Source organism: Halichoeres trimaculatus, unplaced genomic scaffold (assembly GCF_033239565.1).
Source record: "Halichoeres trimaculatus isolate MK-OKI-2021-1 unplaced genomic scaffold, fHalTri1.1 fHalTri1_scaffold_1, whole genome shotgun sequence".
Classification (NCBI taxonomy): domain Eukaryota; kingdom Metazoa; phylum Chordata; class Actinopteri; order Labriformes; family Labridae; genus Halichoeres; species Halichoeres trimaculatus.
This window is the reverse complement of record NW_027437179.1, coordinates 33,849,062-33,875,967: the sequence shown is the minus strand read 5'-3', so window position 1 is coordinate 33,875,967 and position 26,906 is coordinate 33,849,062. Positions and strand designations below refer to the sequence as shown.

Here is a 26,906-nt window from a genome sequence, read left to right as displayed (position 1 = left end):
TTCTTTTGAAGCAAATGACTAAAAAGCAGCTCTTTTTCTTTCACTCTCCTGTTTAGTAGCTTTCCTCTACTCTGAATTCCAGCTCCAGTGTCTGACATTTAAATAAATCCAAGAAGTCATTTTCTTCAAGGAAAAGCACAGATCTTGCTTCTCGCTGCTACACTTTGCCAGCTTGGTTGGTGTCGTCCAAGGGGTGTCCACAGATGCTGAGAAATAGTATTTAGTAATGACTTATTTTGACACTGATAATCTCATTTTAAATCATGGATTATGAACAGGCAAATATATAAAAGTGAGTCTATTTTAAGTTCAAATATAAGGTACACCCAGGGCAGTTAATAACTGACCTAAACATATAAAAATGGCAGAAATATTCACACCAAAAGGGAAACTTGGCTTGTACTTTTAAAAATCTGAGTCTGTTCAGTCTGTTGGAAAAATTTTGCATCTATCTTTTAAAAGCGTGTAATATAATTTGCAGTGACCACAGACCTTTGTATTCTCAAAGTCATAATCAATAGAGTACTGCAGCTTCCCCAGTTTCTCCTGCTCTTTCTCCTCTTCCTCTTTCTCCTCCTCCGTCAGTCCAGTCTCTCCCTCATCATCGTCTTCGTCATCCTGGAGTTTCTGTGGTGTAAAGGTAAAAGATCAAACATCCCGTTAGACTCAGTGGATCAGAGGTTTGAACACAGGGCTCCCCACAACAGCCAGCATGCCACAGACACTGGAGCTCCAGGAGTTGTTTTGTTTACATGGGAGATTCATGTTTTGGTTACTGCTTACCTGCACAGCACCTCATGTTTACACACAGGAGTGTATCTTTTATTGGTAACAGATAAATAACATTTCACTATCTGGTGTTTCTGCACGCTGTCGTCCTCACGGTGCTTTTGGATCATTTCCTTCAACATGCTTGTGCAGTTCAGTGACAGCCAGTCAGTTGAGGCTTTGCATGCTAGTTCCACTAAGAGGGGGAATAAATGTATCAAAAAGAGTCCAATTAAATCCGATATTTGCATGAAATGTTTTGTTTTTGCTGAATGAAGGAGATAAATGTTTTTTTTTTATATGATCCTCGAAGGAACTAGCTCACAAGAGCGAAGGCCAGTGCATATTCAAATTATAAAAAGGCAATATTTAGTGCAAGGGGATGGCTTCTGGATAACCAACAGCTTTTAGCAAGATTTTAATTTGTTGTCTTATTAAACCTCACATTCAAACTTTCAGAGCTCAAGTTAAATTCCGATGCATGCTTTGTTTCACCTCCAAATTTATGTGGCACCAAAAAAATGCCTCTCTTTTTTTTTTTTAATCACCATCATTACAGTCAATGGTTCAGGATTAAAGGGCACAGCCAGCTATTTGAATCATGTAGAGGCATCTTGCTTCAGGGTTTTAAGAGTAAATAATCTCTTTTTTTTTGTATCTTTTTAGTCTTTTTAAGGCCATTCAAGGAAAGATGTGCGAGTATCTAGCTCTTCATGCAGTTTTATCATCACCGTTTCCATGTCTCCCAAACAACCAACCATGCCCTTTATCACATGCACAGATTAATAGTGTTAAAAGTGTCTTGCATATCATCTCTTAGTCCAATACTTTGCATATTGGTGTGAGTTACAGTTACATTGTCCCAAGAACAATGTGTTAGATGGTTAGACTCTCCTCTCTGGGGTTTATGGAGCACATCATAGCTTTCCAGTATTTCATTCTCAAGCTGTCATACCAAAAAAATCAAAACTCAAAAGTTGGGAGGGGCTACAAAGGAATAAAAAAAATCAAAAAGAGCAAAAGGAAGCTACGACTTTCATTCCATGAAACCCCCCTCCGCCCCTGGGGGGTCAGAGAGCATCACCAAGAGCTATCCACCTACCGTAGAGCGGGAGTCCACCACAGTCATGAAACACGAGGCACACACAAGACAGACACAACGCGGGGAACAAAAGAACAGGAGGAGAGCAGAGAGAGGAAGAGATTCAACTCACAAGACACCAAACACACTACAAAAAAGAGGGGCAGTCAACACCACCACCACCAGCACGATCATGATGAGAAATGGCACGCTTGTTTTCAGCTTGGACGATGCATTCACGCTACGGACGTGAGTAATTGATCGTTTTAATTAGCTGTCACTGCAGTCCAGGCGATCTGTGGCGATGTCAGCTGATTGGTCCGTGAATGAATCACTAATATCTGCAACATTAGCGCCCGAAATCTATCTGAATTTCTATGAAACCCTTCTGTTACTCTCTTCTTGAAGTGCTCATTTTTCTCTGCCAACCCGGAACAAAGAGTGTCATTTTTCACCACGGGGCCACAATGGAATACGTCACACAGTAAACAACCACCACAAAAACATCGAATAAAGCAGGGGAAGAGCGCTCTCCTTGTGTCCTCTACAGCCTGGGCTACAAAAGCTGCCGGTAAAAGATCAAACGTCATTAGCTACACACATCTTTAACGGCAATAAATTCATCACAAAGAAATAAAATGCTTTGGAAATAATTTGAAGAGAAAAAGCATCACCAAACACTTCTTCGTAATGCGAGTTTTCAGCCTGTAGGGGGCACAATGCGTCATACCTCACCACCCTGCATGTTCTTCATGTTGAAGCCATCCTTGCCCTTCTTCCCTTTTTTGTTCTTCTTCTTCTTGCAGCAGCATTTTTTGATTATGCAAAAGCAGCAGGTGAGGATGAGCAATGCTGCAACCACGGCGATGGCAATCAGAGCCCAGGGCGGCACTGTAAGGGTCAGAAAAACAGAGCACGGTGTCACACGGACTCCAAGCTTTGGTGTTCCTCAATTAGAAAACATGAAGTCAACCAAAGAGCTCTACTCACGTGGGATTTTATCAATCTCATTCAGGAATTTACTCTTGATCTCCTCAAACATGTCATTCTTGTTGATCTCTGTGTTGTTGGAGCCTGAAGTTTCCGGCGCCGCTGTGGAGATAGCGACGGCCGGCTGGACAGCGGTGGGAGCCATGGTCACGGTGGTGGCCCCGGTGGGCTCGGCGGCCTGCATGGCCTGTGGCTTTCTGAACAAGTTGAACTTCATTGTCAAAGACTAGGTGCAGCGTCCCTGAAGCAGACACAGATCAGACACAGAGGAAGATGAGAGTGAAGGGTCGTAACCTCGGTGAAGAGACATGAAAAGAGACATGCAAAAAACCCAGAAGGAATATTTAAACTTCAAAAGAGCTGTAATTGAACTCTTAGTCCAGAACCAGAACACTGGAGGGGTCAGACTGGGACCTCCATGTTCACAACTTTACTTTACTCATAGGTTTTGGCTCTCTGTCAGTCATAGGCCCCTAAAATCTTCCTCAGGCTTCAGTTTGAGAAGTTTTAAACACAAAAACATACAAACATAAACTTTAGCCAAATGTCCTTGTGCTAAGTGGCACATTACTTTCTCAACTTTTTCATACAATAGTCCAGGATCCACCTGGACAATCAACTCCAAGTTTTTCTGCACTGTCACTTTTTTTGTCACTTTCTTATTAGCAGGTATGTGAGTCACTGGCTGTTTATTGATATTATTCTTAAGTGGATACAGACAACTGTAGAGCACATTCTTGATTTGAAGCAGCAGTTATGCAAAGTTCAGTGACTCTCGTTTTGATGTTTTTTATATATTTTTTTATAATTTTTTTCTTGTTGTTCCTTTTCAGCTCTGCTTAGAATGGAGCATGAATTACAGTTGTTGATAGATAGTCTTTTTTAACATCATATAACTCTCAAAACTTAAGCTTCTTTGAGGGATGAGCACTTGCACATAAATAAGGACAAACTGCTTTGCAAAAAAGCATGTTTAAGAAAAATGTATCCAAGCTGTATCTGTACTTATAAAGCAACATAAAAATTCAACGTGCGTCACACAAGTCATAAACAAAATCATTACAAAGGTCAACAGAGCACATTGAAAGACATCTCATTACTGGATTTAAAATTATTTTGGAAAGGAATTAAAAGTCCAAGTTAAGAAAACAAAAAACACAAGTTCAAAAAATATGAAAAATTTAGGCAAACATTTAATGAGCAGAGCTGTGAGGAAAATATAGATATTAAAATAATTTGTTGAAATATTAAAATAAAAGGCAGCTGTAGAAGATGAGTCTTCATCCAATGTTTAAAGGAGCTGAGAGTTTACGCAGGTCTGATATTTTCTGGGTTTTTTTTTTTTTTTTTTTTTTGGACAGCCTCCATTGTATCTGTCCATATATCATATTCTATCTATATGTCATAAGTTTTCATTCTTTGATATATAAAAAGGCTGAGCAAAGGATAGAGGGTGTTGGATTGGAGACAGGCAAGGTTTAATTTTCCCCAGCTAAATTAAAAAATAAATATATAAATAAACAAACAAACAAATAAAGACAGAAATAATAAAAAATAACAGTAATAAATCAAAAAAAAAAGAAAACGTTGGACTTTAGTGAATTCTATTGAAAAAGCAAAATACTTCCATAAATGGTAAAATTACATTAGTTAAGAAAAAAAAATCACTGGTGCATCCAGAAGGCAGTTTAGCTCATTAGATTTTTCACCTCTTCTTTCTTGAGGATAGAAAGGTGTCAAAACTCATGTGGTCACATGACAAGTGACAACTCCCGGTACTTCTTATAAGAAGTTTTAAGTATAAAAATAGCATCAGGTAGTGAGGCAGGACAATCAAAAAACCAACTATGTAAAACTTCCATCCATCTCTACAAAAAGTCACTATAAGCATTCACGCGTTCACTGATTGGATGTTTCTGATCTTAGGAGACAATGAGTTGAGTACGGAGAAATGCTTTTCTACAACATTTTTTTAAAACTGAAAATTGTATACAATTTTCAATAAATATGGAGCTGGAAATAAAAGATATTAGCGTAGCCTAGCACAGAGAGGAACAGATAACTAAGTCAAAGCTCATTTAGGTAAATTCATCCTTCACTGTTAAATCATATCATAGTGCGAAAAGATAAAACGTGGAGTCACTTGAAGTGATGAGGCTGTTTCTTCATAAACAGAAGTTAATCTGTATCTTCTATAAGCTACAGATCTGGTTTCCAGGCAACAGTGAGGCGGTCCCTTCCCTGAGGACGGTGTGTTAATGTGTTTGTGAGTCTTCAGGTGAGTTCAGGCAGAATATAAAGCTGGAAGATGCTTACAGAGGCTCAGGGAGAAATGCAACGGGGCATCGTTTGCTTTGTTTCTGCTGACTTAACTTTAACTTCAGGTTATCTCAAGACTTTCTGAGTCTACTTATCTTCATTTAGGGAATAAAACAGTTCTGGTGAGATTAGTTGGTGAGTGAGCTGAAACAAAAGCACAGTAACAAACTTTAACCTCATTTGCATCAAACCCTAAACTTAGACAGGAAGAGAGAAATCATATATCTCCTCGTCTAACTCTGGGAAGGATTCCCCATCCGTCTGTAAACGATGCCTTCAAGCAAACAAGCCGAGCTGAAAAAAAGATGAATCATTGAGTTGTTCCTGCAAAAGCAAAAGCTTTTATCATCATTCCTGATTTATTTCTATGCCACAGTAGCTGACTAATAGATTAAGATGATCCCATTTGTTTAACAGATGATGAGATCAAGAGCTGCAATGAAACAGCCCCGCTCTCGGAAAGATGAATGGGTGCATAAACAGACACCCTGAGAGTCATCAGAGCAGCGATGTTCATTGTTTATGAAGGATCACACAGAAACACAGGAAACAGTGAGGTCTGTGTGAGAGGGCAAAAACTCTCATCTGAGGAATCCAATGGGATGTAAACGCTATGAAAGTAAAGTCATCTGTTACGCTGATGATGTGAGGATTTACTGTCACCGTGAGGTATGACTTTGAGCTCAGATCATTTACTCTTCTTTTTTCAGCAAAATAATCTGTTAGAGGTTTGAGAGAGGGGGAGGACAGGTAACTACATTTTTATCTGTTTTTAGGAATAATAGAGACGGGTAGTTAAACTACAGAATGAGTTTTGTCTGTTTAATAAGGGGCACCCAGAGGGTGAGCTTTAATATGTCAATTACAAAGCTCTGAATAAGCTTCTTTTGTTGTTGGTTTTGGGAACAAAACATGAGAAAGGGTACTTTCAACTCTCACAACCGATTAAATGAAAACATGTTTCACCAAAAGTGAAATATCTCTTCACTTTACTCAAAAGGGTTACCAAAGCCCTGTTTTCACCAAGTAGTCCAGTATGGATCAGCAAAATTAGGTTCAGGTTGGAACAGTAAAGCCTGATCCTCTCTGCGTTTCCACAGCCGACCGTGCCCCTTATTGGTAGGCGGTATGTAAGATAAATGCCAATATTTGTGTCAGCTACTGCATAGCTTGACAGCATAGCAGGGCGACACAGGTTGTGTCTGAAATCATTCACTTATTCCCTACTTACTAATCACTATATAGTGAATTATTTGTAGTGGACTATATAATCCACTTCAGTCAGCTAGATTTAAACAACATTTCGGGCACTACCCACTCATTCGCCAGCCGCTGACAATGACGTAATTACTCTCATGTCCCCCATAGACGGCTAGGGATTTACAGTTTTAACTTCTCTCCAACACTGCAAAATGTTTTTTTATTTCAGTGATAACAGTCAAATATAATAGAAAAATTAATACATGCCATTTTTTTTAAATAAACCATATATTTGCGTGGAACCTATGCTGTGTTTGAGAATTACAAGGTCCAGTGAATGCATCACCCGCAATGAACGGTTTAGCGGCAAACGTCCGTGCTGTTTGTTTCTCTGCTAGAAGTTGTAAGACGGGCTTGTCCAAAAGTTAAACATAGAGGTAACTGTTATTCTCTGGCAGTTTTTAATATTGTTTCACGTTATCTGTGATCAGCCATTTCTTCTGTTTGAACCGCAATATAGTGAGCATCGCGAGTACACATTGAGTGGACCAAATAGTAAATGACCATGCTCTCTCAGATTTTGGACAGCACTACAAAATGGCTTATTCACTTTATAGTGCACTATATAGTGAATAGGGAGTGATTTCAGCCACAGTGTTTTCAACTAAAAAATTCCAAAGAAGTAGAAAAATGTGAAATTTCCATTTCCTAAACAGTGGGATGGTAAAGGCTGGTAATTTGGGGACCTAGCCACGTCAGCTACGTAATAGCATGATGCCATAGCAGTGCGACACGCTAATAAATCCAATGAAGAAGAAAAACGTGACACAATAAACAAAGATTAATGATGGAAGGCATCCAGCAATTGGTCTTCTTCGTGATTGTCATGTGGCTCTTTCATAAACAGTGCAATCAAACTTTGTTTCAGAGAAGACTGTGTGCCACAAGAAGAAATACAGATGCTGTTGCATGGTAGGTAATAATTCTTCTGACCAATCAACGGACTTCAGTGTTTCTAGCTCCACCTTCTGGGGTCAGTTTGGTATGTCTGGCACCCCAACAGAAGGGTACCCAATAGTGGGATGGTACAGGTTGGTAATATGGGGACCTGTCCTTGGATTAGTCAAAGGAAATGCCACAAAATGTGTGGTACCAGGATGAACCAAACCAAACCAAGGCTGATGTTTCAAAAGGAATGTCATTCATTTGACCATATCTTTGTCAATGAGTTGTCGATGTATCCCTATAGCCTAGCCCTGTGTTTCGCAATTTGTCCCAGACCATGGACCACTTATCCAGTCTAAAACAACACACAGACCACTGAGCTAAACAGCCCTGCAACAACAGCCCAGATTGCAGAATGATGTATTAACAACTTGCTGATTTTCTTTTTACTGCTCCTGGCTTAAGCCACCATCAAGACATGATGAGTTTGCCCCCGAGCAATGGTGGGGGGTATCAAGGAAACGTCTGTAAGTCCTGTCAAACTGGTGACTTTTTTTCTGTATGTTCCATTAAAGAAAACAAACAATTTTCTCAGGTTTGGGAAACACTGGCATAACTAAATTTGATGCTGACCCAGTCCAACTTTCAATAAACCAAGCAATAAGGGAAAAGACAGAGCTGAGGTAGACCTTAGGCTTCCTAGCAATTGGCTATATTTCACCTGCCTGTTAACCAAGCTGCGCCTCTTATTGTGTGATTCTTTAGATCACTTCAGGTCCCACTATCTCCAAATGAGCTATTTAAACCCAAACTTTCCCAAGACCCAAACAAAAATGGGTATTAGTGGGGATTTCTATGGCTTTGCAGCCTGCTATAAGTGGACACTCAAGGGACTACAGGTTTGCAGTTCTGCAGGTTGATGCTCGGTTAGGGTAGCTGCAGTCATATTGGGTTGTATAAAATCCTGATTGTTAACAGACCTCCATGCTTTTAGTTGATAAAGGTTATCAGTAGCTGCTTATTAAGTTCAGAAATTAAAATATCCCTCAAGAACATCTTTTGGATCTGTGCCGTGCACGTTGCCCTCAAGAAGATGGACGAGAACACACTGTCGAATTAAATTATGGGGCAGCTGTGGGGACTCATTAGGGACTCAGTTTGTTCACCAGACAGTCCAGTCCCAGTCCTGGAAGTCTGGAAATTGGGCTGGTAGCTGGAGAGGTGCCAGTTCATTTCCTCAGCGCTACCTTGGTGCCCTTTAACCAGAACTCTAACTGCTCTTGTGGGTAATCGTCTGCGTGCAGCCCACTCACTCTGACACCTCTCCATTTATGCACCTCCCAGTCACACCTCGACAGATATCCAGAGGCATCCAAAGCATAATTCTGTAAATCAGAACCATTGTCTGCCAGTTCTTTCAGTCATGCAATAACCGGATAATAAAAGAGGTGTTTTTTCAAACTGATTCACCTTTTAATCCTCTTGAAACCCGATCCTCTGCAAACAGCTGACGCTCTGCTTTCCAGCTCCCTCAAATGAGCGATTGTTTAATTTCAGTTTCTTTTCTTTTTGCATATCTGGGCTCTGAATGACCAGCAATCTGTTAGCACTTCCTGCTGAGTGTGACAATTCTGACACTCTGGTGTAAATGAGTCTCATAGCTTTTGCAGAAAACAGAGAAAAACATACGCTGCAGATAATTGGACACATTTGACAACTGTAGAGCTGAGTCCGCTTGGATTAAATTAGAATCAGTGCATTATAATTTTGCGCAGAGAATGAGAAATGCTCCTCTTTGTTGTTTTAAATTAGATTACTGAACGCAGGGAGCAGCATTCCTCAAATTGGGCATTTGGAGGAAAAGCAATTTAGTGGGTTGAATTTCATCAGGAGGAATAATTTCACTGCAGTCTGATGCTCTTCTGCGACCCAATGGGCTGTCATTATTCTCAGCACTGAACACAGAGATCTGGACGCTGCCTTCCTTTATACTCACATGCCCCCCGCAAGCTCAACATGACGCCGAGGAATAATTGGCAACTTTACGACCATTCACTTGTTCTGCAGCCTCAATGTTCGTTTGTTTGTTTGTTCTCGCTGCTGGGAGGAGAAATCAAAGAGGCAGGTTTTTTATTCTTTACAGAAAAGGTCATGAAGTTTTTCAGCTTTTGGTAGCTTCATAACGCTGCTGCTGGATGTGGAGGAAGAGTTTGGACAAAAGGAGGGGAATGCATAAAACACTCAGCATGAATAAATGATAAAACTAAATGTGTGCATGTTGCCAAGTGTGTATGTGTGTACTGTAACAGCCGAGGAACTTCAGAGCTAGCCATGGCTTCTTTTTGAGGATTTTTCTTTGTTTTCTGCATCTTGACTTTGGTGTAAATAAGGGAAATCTCTAAATCTCCAGGGCTACAGCAGCACATCGATAAAATAAAAGTGTACTTCATTATCGATGTGCTGCACTGTGCGATCGATGCATCACTCTCTGGTCACAGAGCAGTTTACATCAGGTATAAACATGAGTGTAGAGTGGTGGACGTCAGAGCGAGTATTTAACCTCTTAAGACCCAAGCTTTTGTCTGGTGTGCATTTTTTAATTCACCTTGCTATTTGGGATAAGTAAGACCTAATAAGTATGATAACTAGACTTGGTCTTTGTACGGGAAGTTTGATTATTAGTTGGTGTTACTGTACGATGTGTTTTTTACTAAAATGGGTGTAATGTTGTGATTTCACCAAAAGATGATGTGGGCAGTGTCCCTAAATGTGGTTAATGGGTCGACGTTTTAAAAAAATGAAGTATCATGGGGGTCTGAGAGGCAGAAATGTAATGTTCACATATGCGGACGCTGGGTCTTAAGAGGTTTGAGTAAAAAATGATCCACAAGAAACGTGGTAGTAAGGCTGAAAGCTTCTTTAGTGTGTGGCCAGTGTGTCCCAACTGCGTCCCAGTTCCATCAGGCAGAAGCCCTCCAGACCAGAATCTCTAGCCTTCTATTGTTGCCAGGAGCTGTGACGTGTCAATTTGCGCTAGGTAGACTGAGAAGAAGAGGAAGTTGTCCCTGGAAACCACATTATCACATCCGACTTTCAAAATAAAACAAACTGTGTTGAAAATTTAGCTTGACTACAACAACAACAAACCCACATAATGAGCACAGCCAGGTCAGGAGTCCACAGGTTTGAGATTTTTAAGCTTAACATGAATGAGGAGAGGATCATCAATAGGGTGAGAATGGAGGAATCCCTGTCTCCAGGTGCCTGTTAGTACTGCAACGCACCAGACTGAACATACAGCTGTGAGCCATATTGGAAACAGGGTGAGCTTTTGAGCCTCCACACTAACAGCTATATGACGCCCACCTGTCAGTCTGGTGAGCTGTGCTTCTGATTGGATAAACTCGTAATCTTAATATTTTCTAAAGTGCCGAGTAAGAAAAACAACTAGAAAAGCACTCAGAGAGCGCAGACCTTTGCCAAGCTTTACTTTAATGTTATACTCCCTTTCAGCAGACTGCTACAATTTGGTGTTAGTTGCAGGTTTGTACGATAATTTGTTACCTGACAGTGTTGAAAATTATGATGACCCAGTACATATTTCATATTCAAGATCTTAGTACGCAGAATATTGCCAGGATCTGGATCGTAGTTTTGCATCTGTCAGAAATTACCGTGACCTTGTCTTGTATTGTTTTGCAAAGCAATCCAACCATTTATCGTGGAGTTATATACACATATGTTGAAAACGGCCCTATCTCATAATGATAAAGAATCCTTTAAAAAAATCCTGGATCCAGACAGTGATCCAGATCACCTCCAAAATTTAATTGCTTCTTTCTTATCCCATTTTGAACATTTCCTGAAAATTTCATCAAGATCCATTTGTTACTTTTTAAGTTATGTTGGAGGTTAAAATCGTTATATAGTGTGTGCTGTTAGAGAAATGAGCAATCCAGATGGAAGACCCTTTTTTGTACCAGGCTGTAAACATGTTTATTCTGCTGTGAAAATAGTCATTTTTGCTTCTTTGTTTACAGTTTCTGGTACTTTTGCAGCCAGCCTCAAGCAGACACTCGACCAATTGATTTTAGCAAACTTTATATCAATGACGTGGCCCAGAAGAACCACTTCCCTAACTCATAACGAAGAGAAGACCAGGGTTTTTTTTATGTCTGATTCATCCATTCATAGAAAAAAAAATTATAGGCAGATACATTTATCATTAAAATACTCATTTCTCGCAGCCCTAGTAATCTCAAAGATCATTGAGGCTTAAAGAAAGGTCTGAATTCTATCAATTTCATCCCTACTGGGGAAAATACTCAGTTGGTTTATGAGCTTGACAACTTCTGTTTTCAGGAGCACACACTCATCAGTCCATGTGTCCAGTAAGGTTGTAGGGTTGTGTGTTGTGGAGACATCATCGACATCAGCCTTGAGTGCATGTGAGGATATCTGTATCATAACATAAAAGTAAACCTGCAGACCTCAGACTTCCCCATCAGCACTCATGATGTAACCACATCTTCCCCCCCTCAGAGGAAACAGATCGATGAGTATTGCATTCCAGCGTCAGTATTTTAACGTAGACCACGGCGGTAAAGAATGTGTGTGCGTCTCACATACAGCGGAGTTGAGGGCCGTGTGTGCGTGCGGTGGGCCTGCAGATTACTGTTGCTAAGCAATCCTGATAGTGTCCATCAAAGGTCCTGAATTGCACAGAACCAGACTACAGCCGAGGTGACCATCCAATCAAATAAGAAATTGGCTTGAGGCCAGTGTCAAGTCATTGCCTGAGCGCCGGGAACGGGCATGAGATGCATGCTGACTGCTCTGCTCTGCTGAGATGTGGGATGATTATGTTGAAAGTTTTCACTGCAACAGTCACAAACCTGCCCTGAAAATAAAATTCTACAACTTTTATTCCAGTGAAAGATAGAATTATGATACGTAAGAAGAAAATCTGAGAAATTTAGGGTGATTCCTTCACTTCCATAACTTAGCATGGATCTTGGATTTGAATTAAACTGACACGCAATGTTGATTAAAGTGGATATCAATGAATAACATTTAAAAACATGTTCGCTGTCCTCCCTCTGTGTTTGAGCCTTGTGTTTACCTTCATGCCATTAGCACTCAGTCCTTATCTGCATTTGATTTCTGCAGCTCACCACTGGCCAGCATCACTCAACAAGAGAAAAAAGGCAGTGACACATCCTGAATCACAAGAATATCCAGGTATTCACGCAAAGCATCACTGAGTAACACTTTATCACGACTCACTTAGTTAAAAATGCAGAAAAGATGCTCTTAGAAAGCCATCCCCTAGTTGTGCGCTTTGATTTTATCTGAGCCACATAACTGCATCTTAATTTAATAAAAGATCTCGGAAACAAAACTCACCGGTCAGATGTGGTTTTCCCTTCAGCGAGGAGGCCCATCCAATATCAATAACCGTACGGGCTTCAGTCCCTCAGAGCTGTGGTAACATAGTCTGATCTCTCCCATAAGCAGAGACTGCAGTCTCCTCTCACTTCTCTCCACTGCAGCACTACACCCCCCTTCCTCTTCCTCCTCCTCCTCCTCCTCCTCCAGTGCTCACCATCTCCCCCATTTTCCACACACACACACACCTCCCCGCTCCCTCTCTGTCTCTCCCTCAATGTACTCCTGCACGCAGCCTCTTTACCTCTATGTCTCCATCTCTCTTTTCTTTCCCTCTCCCTTCCAACCTTATTTGTGATGCTGCTCACACAGCTGATTGCAGCACGCCACTCTTTGGTCTACGCATTGGAGGGCAGTTGTAAAAGATCAATATGCACAAGCTTTTGGGGGTGGAGGGGCCACGTTTGAATCCAGCCTCAGTTTATGAAGATCAGAGTCGGAAGGGTCGTAGGCGGGCGGAGGAACTCTTTAGGGTGTGCTGACTTCTCCACATCAGCTCCACACAGTATCATCACACTGAGCTCATGCAATTAATTGGATCTCCAACAATTGATCTCAGAAGTGTGATATAAACCTCTGGAGAGAGCCTCTGCAGCTAAAGCCATCCTGAAAGACCAACAGACACCATGAATGATTAGGTCAACCTGTCTGCCTCGCAGTGAGCCCTCAGGAGGGTGTCACTGATAATTGGAAGTGAGCAGATTGCAAAGCATCATCTCCAGTTACAATACGAGCATAAACTCAGCTCGCAGTGATGAAGGAATCCGTTACGCCACTTAAAGACTCCTGTGTGACCAAAAATCCATGCATGCAAATGAGAGTAAAGGGCTTCAATATTTATGTTTGCCTCAAATCGCCAATTTCTTACAGCACAGCATGACATCAGCTTTGCATTTTAAACTGGTTATTCTGTCCACACTGAGACCTTTCCAATTCCAGCTTTGAATCTATTTCCCTACTTTCCCCTCAAATGCCTTTCTCCCTCCTCTCTCTGTCTCTCCTTGGGGAAATACCTTTCTGTGTGCTCGTGTTCAGCCAGCAGCTGTCAGGAGCCAGTGTGAGGTGGCTCTTCTACTTCAAGTAACGCCGCATTAGCTTTATTCCACCAGCAGGGGGCATGGATCTCACATAGTATAGCACTCCTTTTCTACTTTTATTCTGTGGAGGAGGATATTTGTATTCTATGTCTTTCTCAAGTTCAATTAGTGAAGGCAAAAGCTGCAAAAAGTATGACTGCCAACCCAGAAATTTATCTGCAACTCTGTGCAAAACTTCCCAACTTCACCGAGGTCTTCTGCTCTCTCTGAGGCTGGATATCTTACTCCTTTAACATTTAACTTCCCTGCTACACTTAATGAGTGTTTCTTTATCAGATTCTCAGAGTGTTTCATTCTGGTAATGAGCCTACTGACCTTGCAAGACTTAAAACTTGAATGTAATTGAGCTCTTACTGGGATTGAAAAAGGATATCGGACATCGGAGAAAGAAACGAGCAATGCATGCCCTTCAGAAATGAAGTTTGTTTTCTTATTTGCATCCATAAAACTACACGGAAAGTACACCAGGATGGTTTGAGAACTCGGAAAACTTACTCCTCTCTTTATTCCTACAAGTTCAGAGCAAATAATGCTCATTGTTATTGACAGTACCGAGCTCTTGTATTTTGTTTTCCTGCACTTTGAAAAATAAAAAATAAATGTACTAAAAGGATGTTTCAACTAGAGCTGAAACGATTCCTCGAAGGATTCGAGGTACTTGATTACAAAAAATAATTTTCTCCTCCTCGAGGAATCGTTTAATTTAAAAAAAGATCAAAGAGTGGTATTTCAAATAGAGCTGAGGCCATATTAAGAGAGTTTTCAGACCCCTCAAGCTACCTCTTATACAAAATAGCAAATCTAGCTTCTTTTCTGGAGTTTGGAGACGAATGGGTCATTCTACGAAACGGGTGCTATCTGGGTCCACAACATTTGATGTGATGTACAAGGCACAAAAAAATGTGTCAAAGTGTGTATACAAATTTTGGAGCTATCAAAGCAAGTGCTCTTACTGACATGCTGTATCAGAAAATTCTATTTCTTAAAGAGAAAAATTTTAATTTAAAAAATAACTGCTCTTTAACTAAACAAAAATGTATTTTGTCCTATTACTCGATTAATCGATGGGATTTTCAGTAGAATACTCGAATACTAAAATATTCGATAGCTGCAGCCCTAGTTTCAACACATCACAAATCTACTTCCAATTTCAACCTGGTGAAACCATAGAATGTTAAAAAAAAAAATGGACGTCATCTTGCTCAGCTTGAAGTGAGGTCGCCACAAAAACTGCTCTGCCTGGTGTCTGGCTACAGTGTAGGTCAAAAATCCAGCTCCCCAGTCATTCCAGATGGGCTATGGTTATATTTTAAAAAATCAATACACCTCGTAGAAATGTTCCTCACATCACATTGTTGTGGTGATTCGAAAAATCATTTGGCTACTTTGTATTCAAGTCCTCCTTCCTGTGAAAAGTTTCGTTTTCATTAGTTATAGCAGGTCAAAAAGTCGAGGCTTTACATCACATTTATCGATGATTGACGTCTGCCGTTCTTGCGTGTTTTTTTGGGGGGGATTGTAAAATATGTCTGGAGAGAGAGTCAAGAAGATATTAGCTTCTCCAAAGAAAAATAACTATTATTTTTGTCAACCCGGGTCCACAGACTCTGGCTGCGCAATGGCTACCAATGGCTGCGCCTGTGACGGGGGTATTTTGGCTTCAAAATGGTAATTGGCGGAGCCACGCTGTCCACTCTTTATACAGTTTATTGGTGAAACACAGAACAGGGGGACAATAACCCTGGTCCTGTCATAGCTTGATCGGGTTAGACTGAGTGATAATTATCATATCTGTAACAAACAAAGGAAAAACTTAGAGGGACAAGAAAACATGGAAGTTTATCTGGAGCTCACTAATAAGCACACACTGTAAAACTCTTTTTGTTTATTCCAAGCAGGAACCGTCCATTAAAAATTTAAGACCATTTAGTATTTGGGCCAATGTGCCAGCATCAGAGCTGCAGTAACAAGGTCACAGAGGTTTCCCAAAGTTAATGGTGTTAATGAGCGAAATTTAGAAGTGTCTTATTTTTGACCTTAGACAGAGCAGCACTTTTCACAGAGCCTCTTTCTTTCTGTATGCAGAGTCGCTCTTCTGCTGTTGGCTCAGAGTGACAAACAGACTGGAAAATAAAATAAGTCTAGACAGGTGTTTAAACTGGTAAACAGGATTCAGGCAGCAGCAGCTTTTTGCTGTGAAGGGATTTAAACTGTGCCAAGAAGTTAAAGGAATGCGCTTTTACAGCTCGAAGTGTGCAGTGCAAATATTATGTTACTTCAGAAAGTAGTTAAACAATGTTTCTTTCAGCTAACCGCTGTTTGCACTGTAAATCTGCACAGAAACAAAAGGAAACATTTAAGCTCCATTTCCATCAAGTGGTCAGGTACAGTTTGGTATGGGTTGGATCTGTAAAGTGCGATCCTGTTTGCGTTTGCGCAGCCAACCGTGCTCTTCTTGGTTAGACGGTGCGTAAATTCGATGCCAATAGCCACGTCAGCTATATAATAGCATGACAGCACAACAGTGTGACACAGTGTACCCCACTAATAAATCCAAAGAAGAAGAAAAAAAAAAGAAATTTCCATTTTCTAAACACAATCCTTTTCACAAAGTCAACTGGAGATATAAACATGGAAGGGTTATGTGTTGTTTTTTAGTACTACTGTTGAACAGGAAGTGATGATTCTTTTGACCAATCAATGGACTGCGATTCCAGCTCCACCTCTTGGGGTCGGATCAGTACATCTGGCATCCCGACAGAAGGTTACCAAAACGTGGGACGGTATGGGTCAGTAATTTGGGTACCTGTTCCACGTTTTTGCCATAGAAAATACTGCAAAATGTGCGCCATAACAAGACAAACTGAATTGAATCGCTTGGTAGAAACACGGCTTTATAATCAAGTCTCAAAACTCCCACAACAATGCGTTCACACATGCAGAAAACTCCAGAAAATGTCCTCAAATTGTCAGTGTGAGCTGCATGTGTGAACGAAATAGAAAAATGTTTCCCACTAACCATTAACCAGTTATTTTCTGGGCTTCTGTGAAGTTAAGGTGAGCAGATGGTAGAATTCAGGAGAGTGTATGAATTGTGCTTTACAAATAAACTTGCCATGCCTTGCGTTAATGAAGTTTTACTTTTTGTCTTTTTGGATGAACAAAAAAATTGAGGTTGAAAGAGAAGAGCCATTTTTCAGACTGAAACATTACATTGTCTCCTTGAATTACACAAGAAACTGTAGCAAAAACTGTTGTTACAGAGAGGGTCCTCTGTTTCTTTATCAGGGTTTAGCTGGCTTACTTAAGAGTGCCTTTGATGTTTGGTGGTAGGTGCTTGAAGAGTTGTCTACCTCCAAAAAACATGCTGTAAGCAGCGTGTGTAAACGGGAGACTTCTTCAAAGCTTCAAGATAATTCCAGATGTGCGGATGTGAAAGAGACATAAGGAGTTTTTTGAGAGTTAAAAAGCTGTAAAGCAGTAAACGTGGTATTTTTCTCTTCTTATGACCTTGTAACAGTTTGAATAGGAGACAAAACAGCAGCACAAGCACTGGATCAGAAAAAAAAGTACACAAAGAGAAGAAAATCTGTTTGGATCCAAAGACACAAAGAGAAGCCTTCTCTCCAGAAAAACACCAAAAGCCAGCTACTCTCCATTTCAAACATTTACCACTTTCATTCAGGAAAAACAGCTCATTCTTCAGATAAAACAACACTGTAAGCAACGGACAGAAACTCAGCAAGAAGGGGAAAGAAATAACGTGTGTGATGATGCTCAGACGTCAGTCTCAGTTCAGTCTGGGTTTACACCGTCTCATTTATCGCTGCACCTCTCCAAACTAGACAAACACCACAGAAAGTATTCAGGTTACACCTGGAAATATAATGAAATACAACTTATGGCCCTTTGATAAAACAGACATAACTCTCACCACAGACTTTAAACCAAACACCCTAGGGATTAGGTGGTTGTAGGAAAGTTGAGGGTGAGGATCATTTTTGCTATCAAGACTTTGCTTAAGTTTTGGACACTGGGGACAGTTTTATGATGGTGCATAACTGACCCGTCTTTACTTTTATGAGAGGATTTATTTTTTTGTGGCTTTTTATGCCTCAAACCGGAGACGGTAAGACTGTGGATTGAGCAGGAAACAGGGAGAGAGTGAACCCAGGCCGCCTGCTTGAGGACTAAATCCTCAGCTCATGGGGTGCACAAATTAACCACTTGGCCAAAACTGGCTCCCCATGGTGATGAATTTCTTGCCTTTCATTACTCTAACAGCAGCTTTAACGTCCAAGTTGAACTCATCAGTATGTCTGAGTAAAAAACTAAAGTGATGTTCAAGTGAGGACTTGGCTGTTTTTAGACCCTGCAAGCGTGTCATGGATGCCTAAAAATTCAAGCTATGGTCTACGATTTGGATGCTTTGTATATCTTAATAACACCGTTCGTTGGGCTGTTATGGTCCTATGGTCCAATCTACACAAAATAAAGACCAAAAAGAAAATCCATTCAGTACATCCCATGCAAAGCTGCATACTAGTTGACCAATACGAACCGCACTGGCATGCGCGGTTCGTATTGGTCCGTGAGTCCATCCAATCCTCTGTCTCTCTCGCTTTGCACCGTCATGCCCATGGTCCCACCTCGTCCTTCCCCACTACCCCTCTCACGTCAGCTAGCTGCTCAGCTACCGAAGCGCCGTGAAGCTAGAGAAGACCAAAACCAGGAAGCTGTTACTGTGATCCTCCACAGGGAAGGGAAGAAAATGAAAAGAGAGAAAAAAAATAGAGATGATGTTTATGTAAATCACACAGTATGACTCAAAATTGAAATTAAAAACAACTTTTCTATTTTGTTGTCGTAGTCATATTTTATATCCGGCTGGCTAAAATATAAATTTTTATTTTTACAAAATATCTATAATGAGAGTTGAATCATCAGTATTGTATAGGTTTAAGTGTTACAATATATTGCTGTATTGTTTTTTCACACCTCTAGTATGTTCATATCTTTATTTGTTGAGTCAGGTGGAATTGAGAAGCTTTATTTGGGATAGCTGGACTATTATGAGACAACCAAAGAGGATTAGGGCCTCTGGAAAAAAAGAAAGAAACAAAGAAAGAAAAAAAACTCCCCAATTTTTTTCACTATTTTTTTTCAGAATTCTGACTTTGATCTCAGACACCTGAGAAAAAAGTCAGAATTTGCTTTAATTTAAGAATTTTGACTTTTTGTCATTTAAAAATAGTACAAAAAAAATTGGACACATTTTTTTTCTTTTTCAGTGGCCCTAATCTTCCTCAGTATGATGATGAGTGTCACACAGGGGCTGCCATTTTTCTCAGCTGTCCTTGCTCTCCAGGTTTTTGTGCAGGTCACATGACAGAAAACTGTGAGTCCCAGCTTCTCCCTGCATAATGAACATGAGTCAAAGTGACATGTAGTTTAAAAAAGATTTAAGTGATCAAAGAACTTGAAAAACACTATGTAACTTTAGCCAGTTTTTCACGTATTGTTTATTTATTAAAACCCTGACCAACAGCTGGCAGACGCAGGTTTGTTGGTTTATGAAAATGAACGCACAGCTGCAGGACTGGAACAGCCTCCTGAAAACAGCCTGTCTTTATTATTCTGGACATGGTCACTGCCTGTAATCAGCTAATGTTCTCCACCAGATTCGATGGATCATTACTTCTTCATGACTCAGCAGCTTTTCGTTTTGGCACACTCCAGTGCAAGGTCACAATGCAGCCAAAGCACTGATACTACGGTTGAATGGTTGACTTGCACTCTCAGTGCATTATGGGATACTCCAGTTCTTCCCTGAATCTGTGAATGAGTGAAACTCTCCCTCTGCTTTATTTATTTATTTATTTATTATTAACCAGTTTTTCCTTCCACAGGAGCTGAGTCAGGCCTGAAGACTGAGCTGCGCCGGGACGCCAATAAGAGCGACACAAGCGGCTATCAAAGCCCTGGATAACAAACATATGCAGAGAACAGCTGGTGCCAAAGTGTGCCGGGACACTTTGATCGAGATAATTTGTCTCCTCTGAGGCGGCAGAGAGGATGTGGACAAGTCTGCACTCACTCAGCTCCTGCAGGGAGTGCTGCAATGCAGGGGTGGAACGGAGAAACACAAAGCTAACGGCAGTTAGTCTGACAGTCAGCTGCACACACTCTTCCTCCATTTTCTCCATGCCTCATTTCTTCCTCTCCTCTCTTTGCTTTTATCTTTCACTTCCTTCTTTCCTGCCTTTTTTTCTGCCTCCCCTCTCTAACTCCCTCCCACACACACACACTCACACAAACACCCACACACTTAAGGCACCAGATCTGGCCCATTATACTGCATCGTCAACAACAGGAAATAAAACGCACCATATGGTGGTGGTTGGCTCTGTATGTCAGCTGCAGTGTTTGGGTGTCTTGAAAGTAGCAGTTGGTCAGCAGGGTAAAGCTTTGTATTTGTTTGTGTGTGTGTGTGTGTGTGTTGAAGCTTTGTGTGTTTGTGTGTGTCTGTAAATGCCGAGTGGATTTTTTTTTTAGAGTTGATAGAGTGGGTGGATGTCTGTCACAGACAAACTCTTGTGCTTTGACAGCAGCTTTTCAGTGTAACTGAGTTACTGCCATAATGATGCTACAGTGTCTGTCTGCTGAGTAAAGGATGGCAGAGCTCTGACATCAGTCAATGTCAACAGGATTAAGTGAGTAAAGTCCAATCCTGCCTCAAACTGGGATTCATTTGAGGGATTAACCTAAAAATAGTTAATCAATGAAGCAAACAAGGCAAGTACCAAAACAGCTGAGTCAGCAAGGACTGAGGCATCATAGGGAACAGCCTAAGTGTTGACCAGAACCTCCAAAACCAAATGATTTTTGGCATCCTGTTAAAAGCTGACTGTAAATGTTGTGAAAGCTGGACCTGAAATGATACGCTGTTGTCTTTGCTAAATTCTCTGAACCTCTGAACTATAAAGGAAACCCTTAAAACTCTACGTAAGTGAGTTTTTTTTACCCCCCATAAATATTTAATCTCATTCCGCTTGGAGCTGGAAAAATCTGCCTTTATATCAAACAACTTAATGCAAACAGGAAAAGCATGAGTGGAGCTAATAAGAGGAATTTGTCTGGTATAACTGGAGCTTTACTGAGGCAGGGGCAGATATCAGTAGTTTAAAGAAGGGGTATTCTGCTCTCACAGATTTTAATATGGACTTTAAGTCACTTAAAAATAACAAACATGGGATCTTGCTAAACCAATAAAGTCATCAGCTAGAAAAGCACTCAGAGGGCACAGACCTTGGCCAAGCATATAATGATTGTGACGCAACACTTTGTCCTACTTTAATGTTATACTCCCTTTCAGCAGACTGTCTGCTACAATTTGGTGTTAGTTACAGGTTTGTACGATAATTTGTTACCTGACGGTGTTGAAAATTATGATTACCCAGTACATATTTTATATTCTGGATGATAGTATCCAGAATATTGCCAGGATCTGGATTGTACTTTTACATCTGAGAGAAATTGTGACCTTGTCGTGTATTGTTTTGCAATCCGACCATTTATCACCCAATTTCACAATGATAAAGAATGGTTTAAAGGAGTCCTCGATCCAGACGATGGTCCAGATCACCTCCAAAAGTTAATCACTTTTTTCCTATCCCATTTTGAACATTTCCTAAATATTTCATCAAGATCCGTTGGTTACTTTTTGAGCTATGTTGTTCACAGACGAACAGAAAAACTCTCCCAAAATCATAACCTCCTTTGCAGTGGTAATAAGGATCTCCAAACTGGTGGCATATAAAAGGGGATGGGCCTTAAACATCAAGGTCCTCCCATAGCTCTGCCCCTGACAGACTTCCAGAGGACAGGCCAATCAGAGGGAAGAGGGTTTGGTTTTTAACTCACGCCTTCTGTAAATACAAATAGATAGAAGTTGACTCAAACTAAAAATGAAAATGTGTCTTTTTGTCAATAATTTTTCTGTCACAGCAATTGGTTCTTACTTGCAACTGTTAATTTCTTTGATGAGTTTAGTTTTAAAACATCATTTTATGTTGAAAAGGAGACTGATTGTCAGCTCTGTTGACTAACCGTACTTTTGAAGCTGAGATGTAACACTGTGGGGATTAAAGCCTAATCCAGTTGACATGAGGTGTCTGGATCTCTCATCCCTGAAAATCGATGGTTGTACTCTGTTTAGTGTCGTAATGAACATGCTTCATGGCCTCTGACATGTTTGATTTCTCTCTCTTCCTTCGACAAAGTCTTCAGTCACATCAGTGAGGATGATCAATGCAAGCACAGAGGAAATCAGTCACGAGGTTTGACAAAGTTTTGGAGTTAAAGAGTGATGAAGTTGATGCTCAAAGAGTAACAGCTGTTAACTTTTTTACATGTAACCTTTAACTGGTGTTATTAACTAGGTGTGTAAGAGGATGAGGGAACTATCCAGGGAAAGAAAAGGCAACTTTTAACATTTAATGCGTCTACCAGGGGAAAGTTCGGAGAGAGGTATTTAATCAGTGTCTGACACAAACAAATATTAGCATTTCTTTCTCCTAAGAAGTGAAGACAAATGAGTAAATTCAGGGTTCAAGTAAGCAGGTCAAACAGCAGGTAGGATTCCATGTAGGAATTTTTTTCTGTAAAGGCAAAGTCCATCAACAGTAAATGTTTATTAGTAATGCAGTCAAGTATGTCTGTTATCATTTCGCTATCACAAAAATTCTTCAAATACTTCAGTTCTCCTGGAGATCTGACTAATGAAGGGGCTGAAAATAACACCAGGGCTGTCCTAGTTTTCAAAGGGACCAGATATTTCATCCATAAATATTTATACCATCAGCTCAGTCTTTGATTTATACCAACATTCTTACTTTGAAAAACACATTACACAATGGCTCTGCTCTTTTCTTTCCTCTCATGTGTCCCAGTAAACCGTAACGGTGTTACAGTGAGCCAGCGTGCACAAAAGCTTCAGCTGAGGCAGCAGAATTAAATTTAGCCATCATAATTGAATTATTTACACCTGTGCTTTTCTGACTGAAGCATTTAAAACTGGTTTATGATCCAGTGCCCATGGCTGATCCTTCAGTCACATAAAGTCAGTGTTTGCTGCTGCACAGTGATGCAAAGAAAAGTGAAACTAAAACTTACCCTATCTACAAGACTTAAGATTTACCACTGTTATTAACAAAAACAACACATGAACGTAAAAAAAATACTTGATACAAGGTAGAGAAATACAGAAAAACAGAACTGTCTGGTCTGGATTTTAGATGCCTCCACATCTTAAGGAGTCAGTTAAGGTGATTCAGGAATGTGATAAAGATGTCTCCTGCAGGCCTCTGCTTGTATGGGGCGCTGATTGCAAAGTTGCACACACTATAAATAACAACATTTTGCAACATTTAGCTCTAAAACACAACTTTTCTGCAGAATGAAAGAAATATTGGTGAAATATATTTTTCAAATAGTATATATAAATGTTTAATGTTTTATCTAAATGTTCAATGTTATTTGTAAATGTTCTTAATATGTCCTGGTTCTAAATATCTAGCTATGTTTCTAAAAATTTAGCTTTCATTCTAAATTTTTAGCCAAGACTATATATCTTAGCAAATATCTTGAAAACTTTGCAAAAGATTTATAAATGTTTGCTTAAGATTTAGAAACCTTGACTAAATATTTAAAACCTAAGCAAATATTTAGAAATCTTTGCAAATATTTAGAAATCTTGGATAAATATTTAGCCTTAGCTAAATATTGAGAATTAAACTAAACGTTCAGAAACATAGCTAAATATTTAGAACCAGGACATTCATTTATAACACTGATAAATGAAATTCAACATTAAGATATAAGATTTAACATTTAGAAAAAATATTCAACATTTGTAGATAATATTTGAAAAATATATTTCACAATTTTTACTCTAAATCTCAGAAAAATGTCTTGTTTCAAGTTATCTAAAGGCAAAATGAGGTCTGAATTAATTGTAACAAATAAATTTGCCAATGAAACTGGAAAAAATTGCTAAATACTACAATAATGTTTTAATACAAGTAACTTTTCTCCTGTTTCACTGGCAGATTTTCTTAACCTCTTACAAGCAATTTGGACCTCATGTTCAGACTTCAAAGGCATTTTCTACTGAAAATAAGACAAAAACTTAATGAGATTTTTTCCATGAAACCTTTCTGATAGGGGGAGCACCCACAGTGTTTTATTTCATCCTCTGTCAAAAGTGGCAGTGACTGTGATTGACTTGGTTTAATAACTCCAAAACAATGGTCTTCTTGAGCCTGACAATGTGTCACTGTCAGCTCCCAGTGTAATGGTTTCAAGAGTGACCCTGTAAACTGGAGACCTTCTGCTGAACATGTCAGTGGATATCCAGTTAACAACAGCTGTCGAAGAAAGTCCTCTCAAAGGCATTCTAACGCCTGTCATCCACATGAAACGCCAGCTTTACGTCACTAAAAACAATGTATTCTGAAAACTCCGGCCAAAGTGAAGATTTTTAAAAACTTCGGTGTCATGGTTGCCTGATGCTGAGTTTTTGGTTCTTAAACGTCATAGCTGAACGACAGAGGCTCATTCTGATTGGCTGGCACGGGTTTTACATCTGGAAAACACTGCCCATTATGGGTTTGGCATGCATTGAGCTGCACTCACCAGCAGATTTACCCGCTGGGTGCTGACGAAAGTATTTCTAAAATCTAATGAGGTAGGGAAACCCGTTTTTGAAAATACCCAGCTACGTATGGACATGGCCTAGGTTTGTCATGTATCTGTTTATGTCTGTGTTAAACAGTCACTTTAGGTAAGCATTAAATGATAATCTAAAGCTGTTTGTGGTCAACTTCTGCTATCTGCCACTGTTCATGCTTTTAATGGTGGAGGGGTCCAGTGTTTACCACTTGAGCTGTTTCAGGCTTTGATCAGCGTTGACTTTGCCACTAATGCTTGTCTCCTTTCAAGTGTCAACAAATCCACCTGCAGTGCAATAAAGCATAATCAAAACCAGCATTGGTTGATTATCCTTCATGCTAACAGGCTGTACATACCAAAGCCGGCTTGTCTATCTCCTTCTGTGGTGTCATTTTTGCTAAATGGCCTTTGTTGCTGTCTTAATGCCCTCTACTGGTCTGACAGTGAGCTGCAATTTACCTTAATTTTTTTCTTCATACATTACTGGTCTGATTCACAAAATCTACCCGGCTCTTAGGCCTGTATTGGAAACGCAGACGAAAAAAAGCCACAGTAATAATGTAGTACCTGGGGAGGTTTTACTGGGAACTAAAAGTCCCTGAACCCTCTGGTTGAAAGACACTTTAAGAAACAGCAGGAAACACATCAGATTGCATAATATTTCCAACTAACATCAAGAAAGAAATGGAAAACAGGTCTACTCACAAGGGTAACACCAACAAAAGCAATGAGGTGCATTATATCTTCAGACTAAATTTCCCCTGTGACATAATTATTGTACGTTAGCTTAAAGGCAAAGCATTGCAACCATTAAAACGCCCACAAACATTTCTCTGTGGATGCCAAATCATCAAAAAACTAGACTTATCGGTTTGAAGCTCAGCATATTAAGAAAAGGCAACAATATGATACTTTCTGATGATTTCAGTCTGAAGTGTTATGGTACAAAAAACAACCAGGATTGATGCACATCAGTGGCTTTTTGAAGCCAGATTAGCATTTGTTTCCCATTAAAGTCACTAAAAGCACTGGTTCTCCAGAGTTCATGGTGGGATGATTTTCATCACTTCACTTTGGTCTCTTACCTCTTGGATTTGGCCCTGACACTAGGGTATTAGTCACTTAGCATCAGTTTTTGTCCAAACACACACATAGAAGCCTCAACACACACTCTACACACTTGTTTTTTTCCTGATCGCGCTGAAAATAGCCTGACCGACTCGCACAAGATATTGGTGCATTTAGGAGAGAGCATCAGGCGGAGACAGAGTGACATTTAGAAACACAGAGGAGGGAGGGAGAGAAGATGGAGGAGGGAAGAGGGGATGAGTCGCCCTAACAGTGACGGATGTGCTGCTTTACTGCACCCGTGCGGGGCAACATGGTGGAGAAACACACAGTAAAGAGGAGCCAGAAGGGACACAAGTTCAGTAAGTCATTATCTGATGTTTCGTCAACGACTTCCTTTATTTTCTCATCTTTTCCTCCGGCTTCAGAACCATCAGATTTTATTCAAGAGGCTCGCTAATTAAACAGGGAACACTCGTTTTTCTGCTCTCCTCTGTACCTTATTAAAACAGACATAAAGTGAAGTGGATATAAAAACTTTGAGGCTGTATAATTTGAATCTCTATGGTCTAGATGACCAGCAATGGAAACAGATACGTCACTCTCGGCTTCTGCAGCTTTCTGCTCCATCAAATTTCTGAATCTGTCAGAGTTTAGTGCTGGGAGAGGAGAAGAGAAACTGACATCATGAAGAGAGTCCTTCATCAGCAGATCCTGGAAAAGAGCTGTGTTTGCTACATCAAGCTCTAAAAAGAAGACAAATCCTTTCCTTCTCTTTTATTTCACTTTTTATTTCACACTGATTAAGGCTTCACTTAAAAATCTAATCATTATACTTTATGTTGTTATTCCCCAATTTCAGGCCTATGCATTTATCATCTTAAAGTGTAGGACTCACAATGACCAGCTGGGGGCACTACAGACCCAGACTTTAATCTATACAAGTTTCCATTATTAGTACAATGTCCCTGCAGACTTCTGGGAGATGTCATGCACACTGCAGTATCAACAGAAAGTCACTCCTACAGTGAAAACAGTCCCAGCCACCAGGTGGGTTCTTTAATGTGTTAACAATAGGCTACTCAAGTGATTAGGAGAAGAGGGAGCTTGAGTTCTTTCTTCTTTTTTTCTTGTGGATTGCTTCAATATTACTGGAAATTTCCAAAGCATTTGATATCAGAGGCAAATTATTTTCTTTTTACTTCACTTTACTGACTGCACTGATTTGAGCTCTGCTGAGTGAAGCCTTTGAAACGTGC

At 40.1% G+C, this 26,906-nt stretch overlaps 1 protein-coding gene across 4 annotated transcripts in view; it reads right to left on the bottom strand.

Moving 5' to 3' along the window:
* The window catches only part of LOC141809579 (synaptotagmin-2-like), a 48,240-nt gene that overhangs the window by 10,903 nt on the left and 10,431 nt on the right, over positions 1-26,906 (bottom strand). For 2 of the 4 annotated variants that reach the window (XM_074696706.1, XM_074696789.1), the window contains 3 exons: positions 2,840-3,080; positions 2,580-2,740; positions 493-627 (listed from right to left, as the gene is read on the bottom strand). In XM_074696706.1, coding sequence (XP_074552807.1) covers positions 493-627; positions 2,580-2,740; positions 2,840-3,056 — 513 coding nt within the window. In that variant the 5' untranslated portion in view covers positions 3,057-3,080. Of the gene's footprint in view, positions 1-492; positions 628-2,579; positions 2,741-2,839; positions 3,081-12,709; positions 12,854-26,906 lie in introns of those variants that run through there. The other 2 variants (XM_074696874.1, XM_074696954.1) reach the window with 2 other exon arrangements.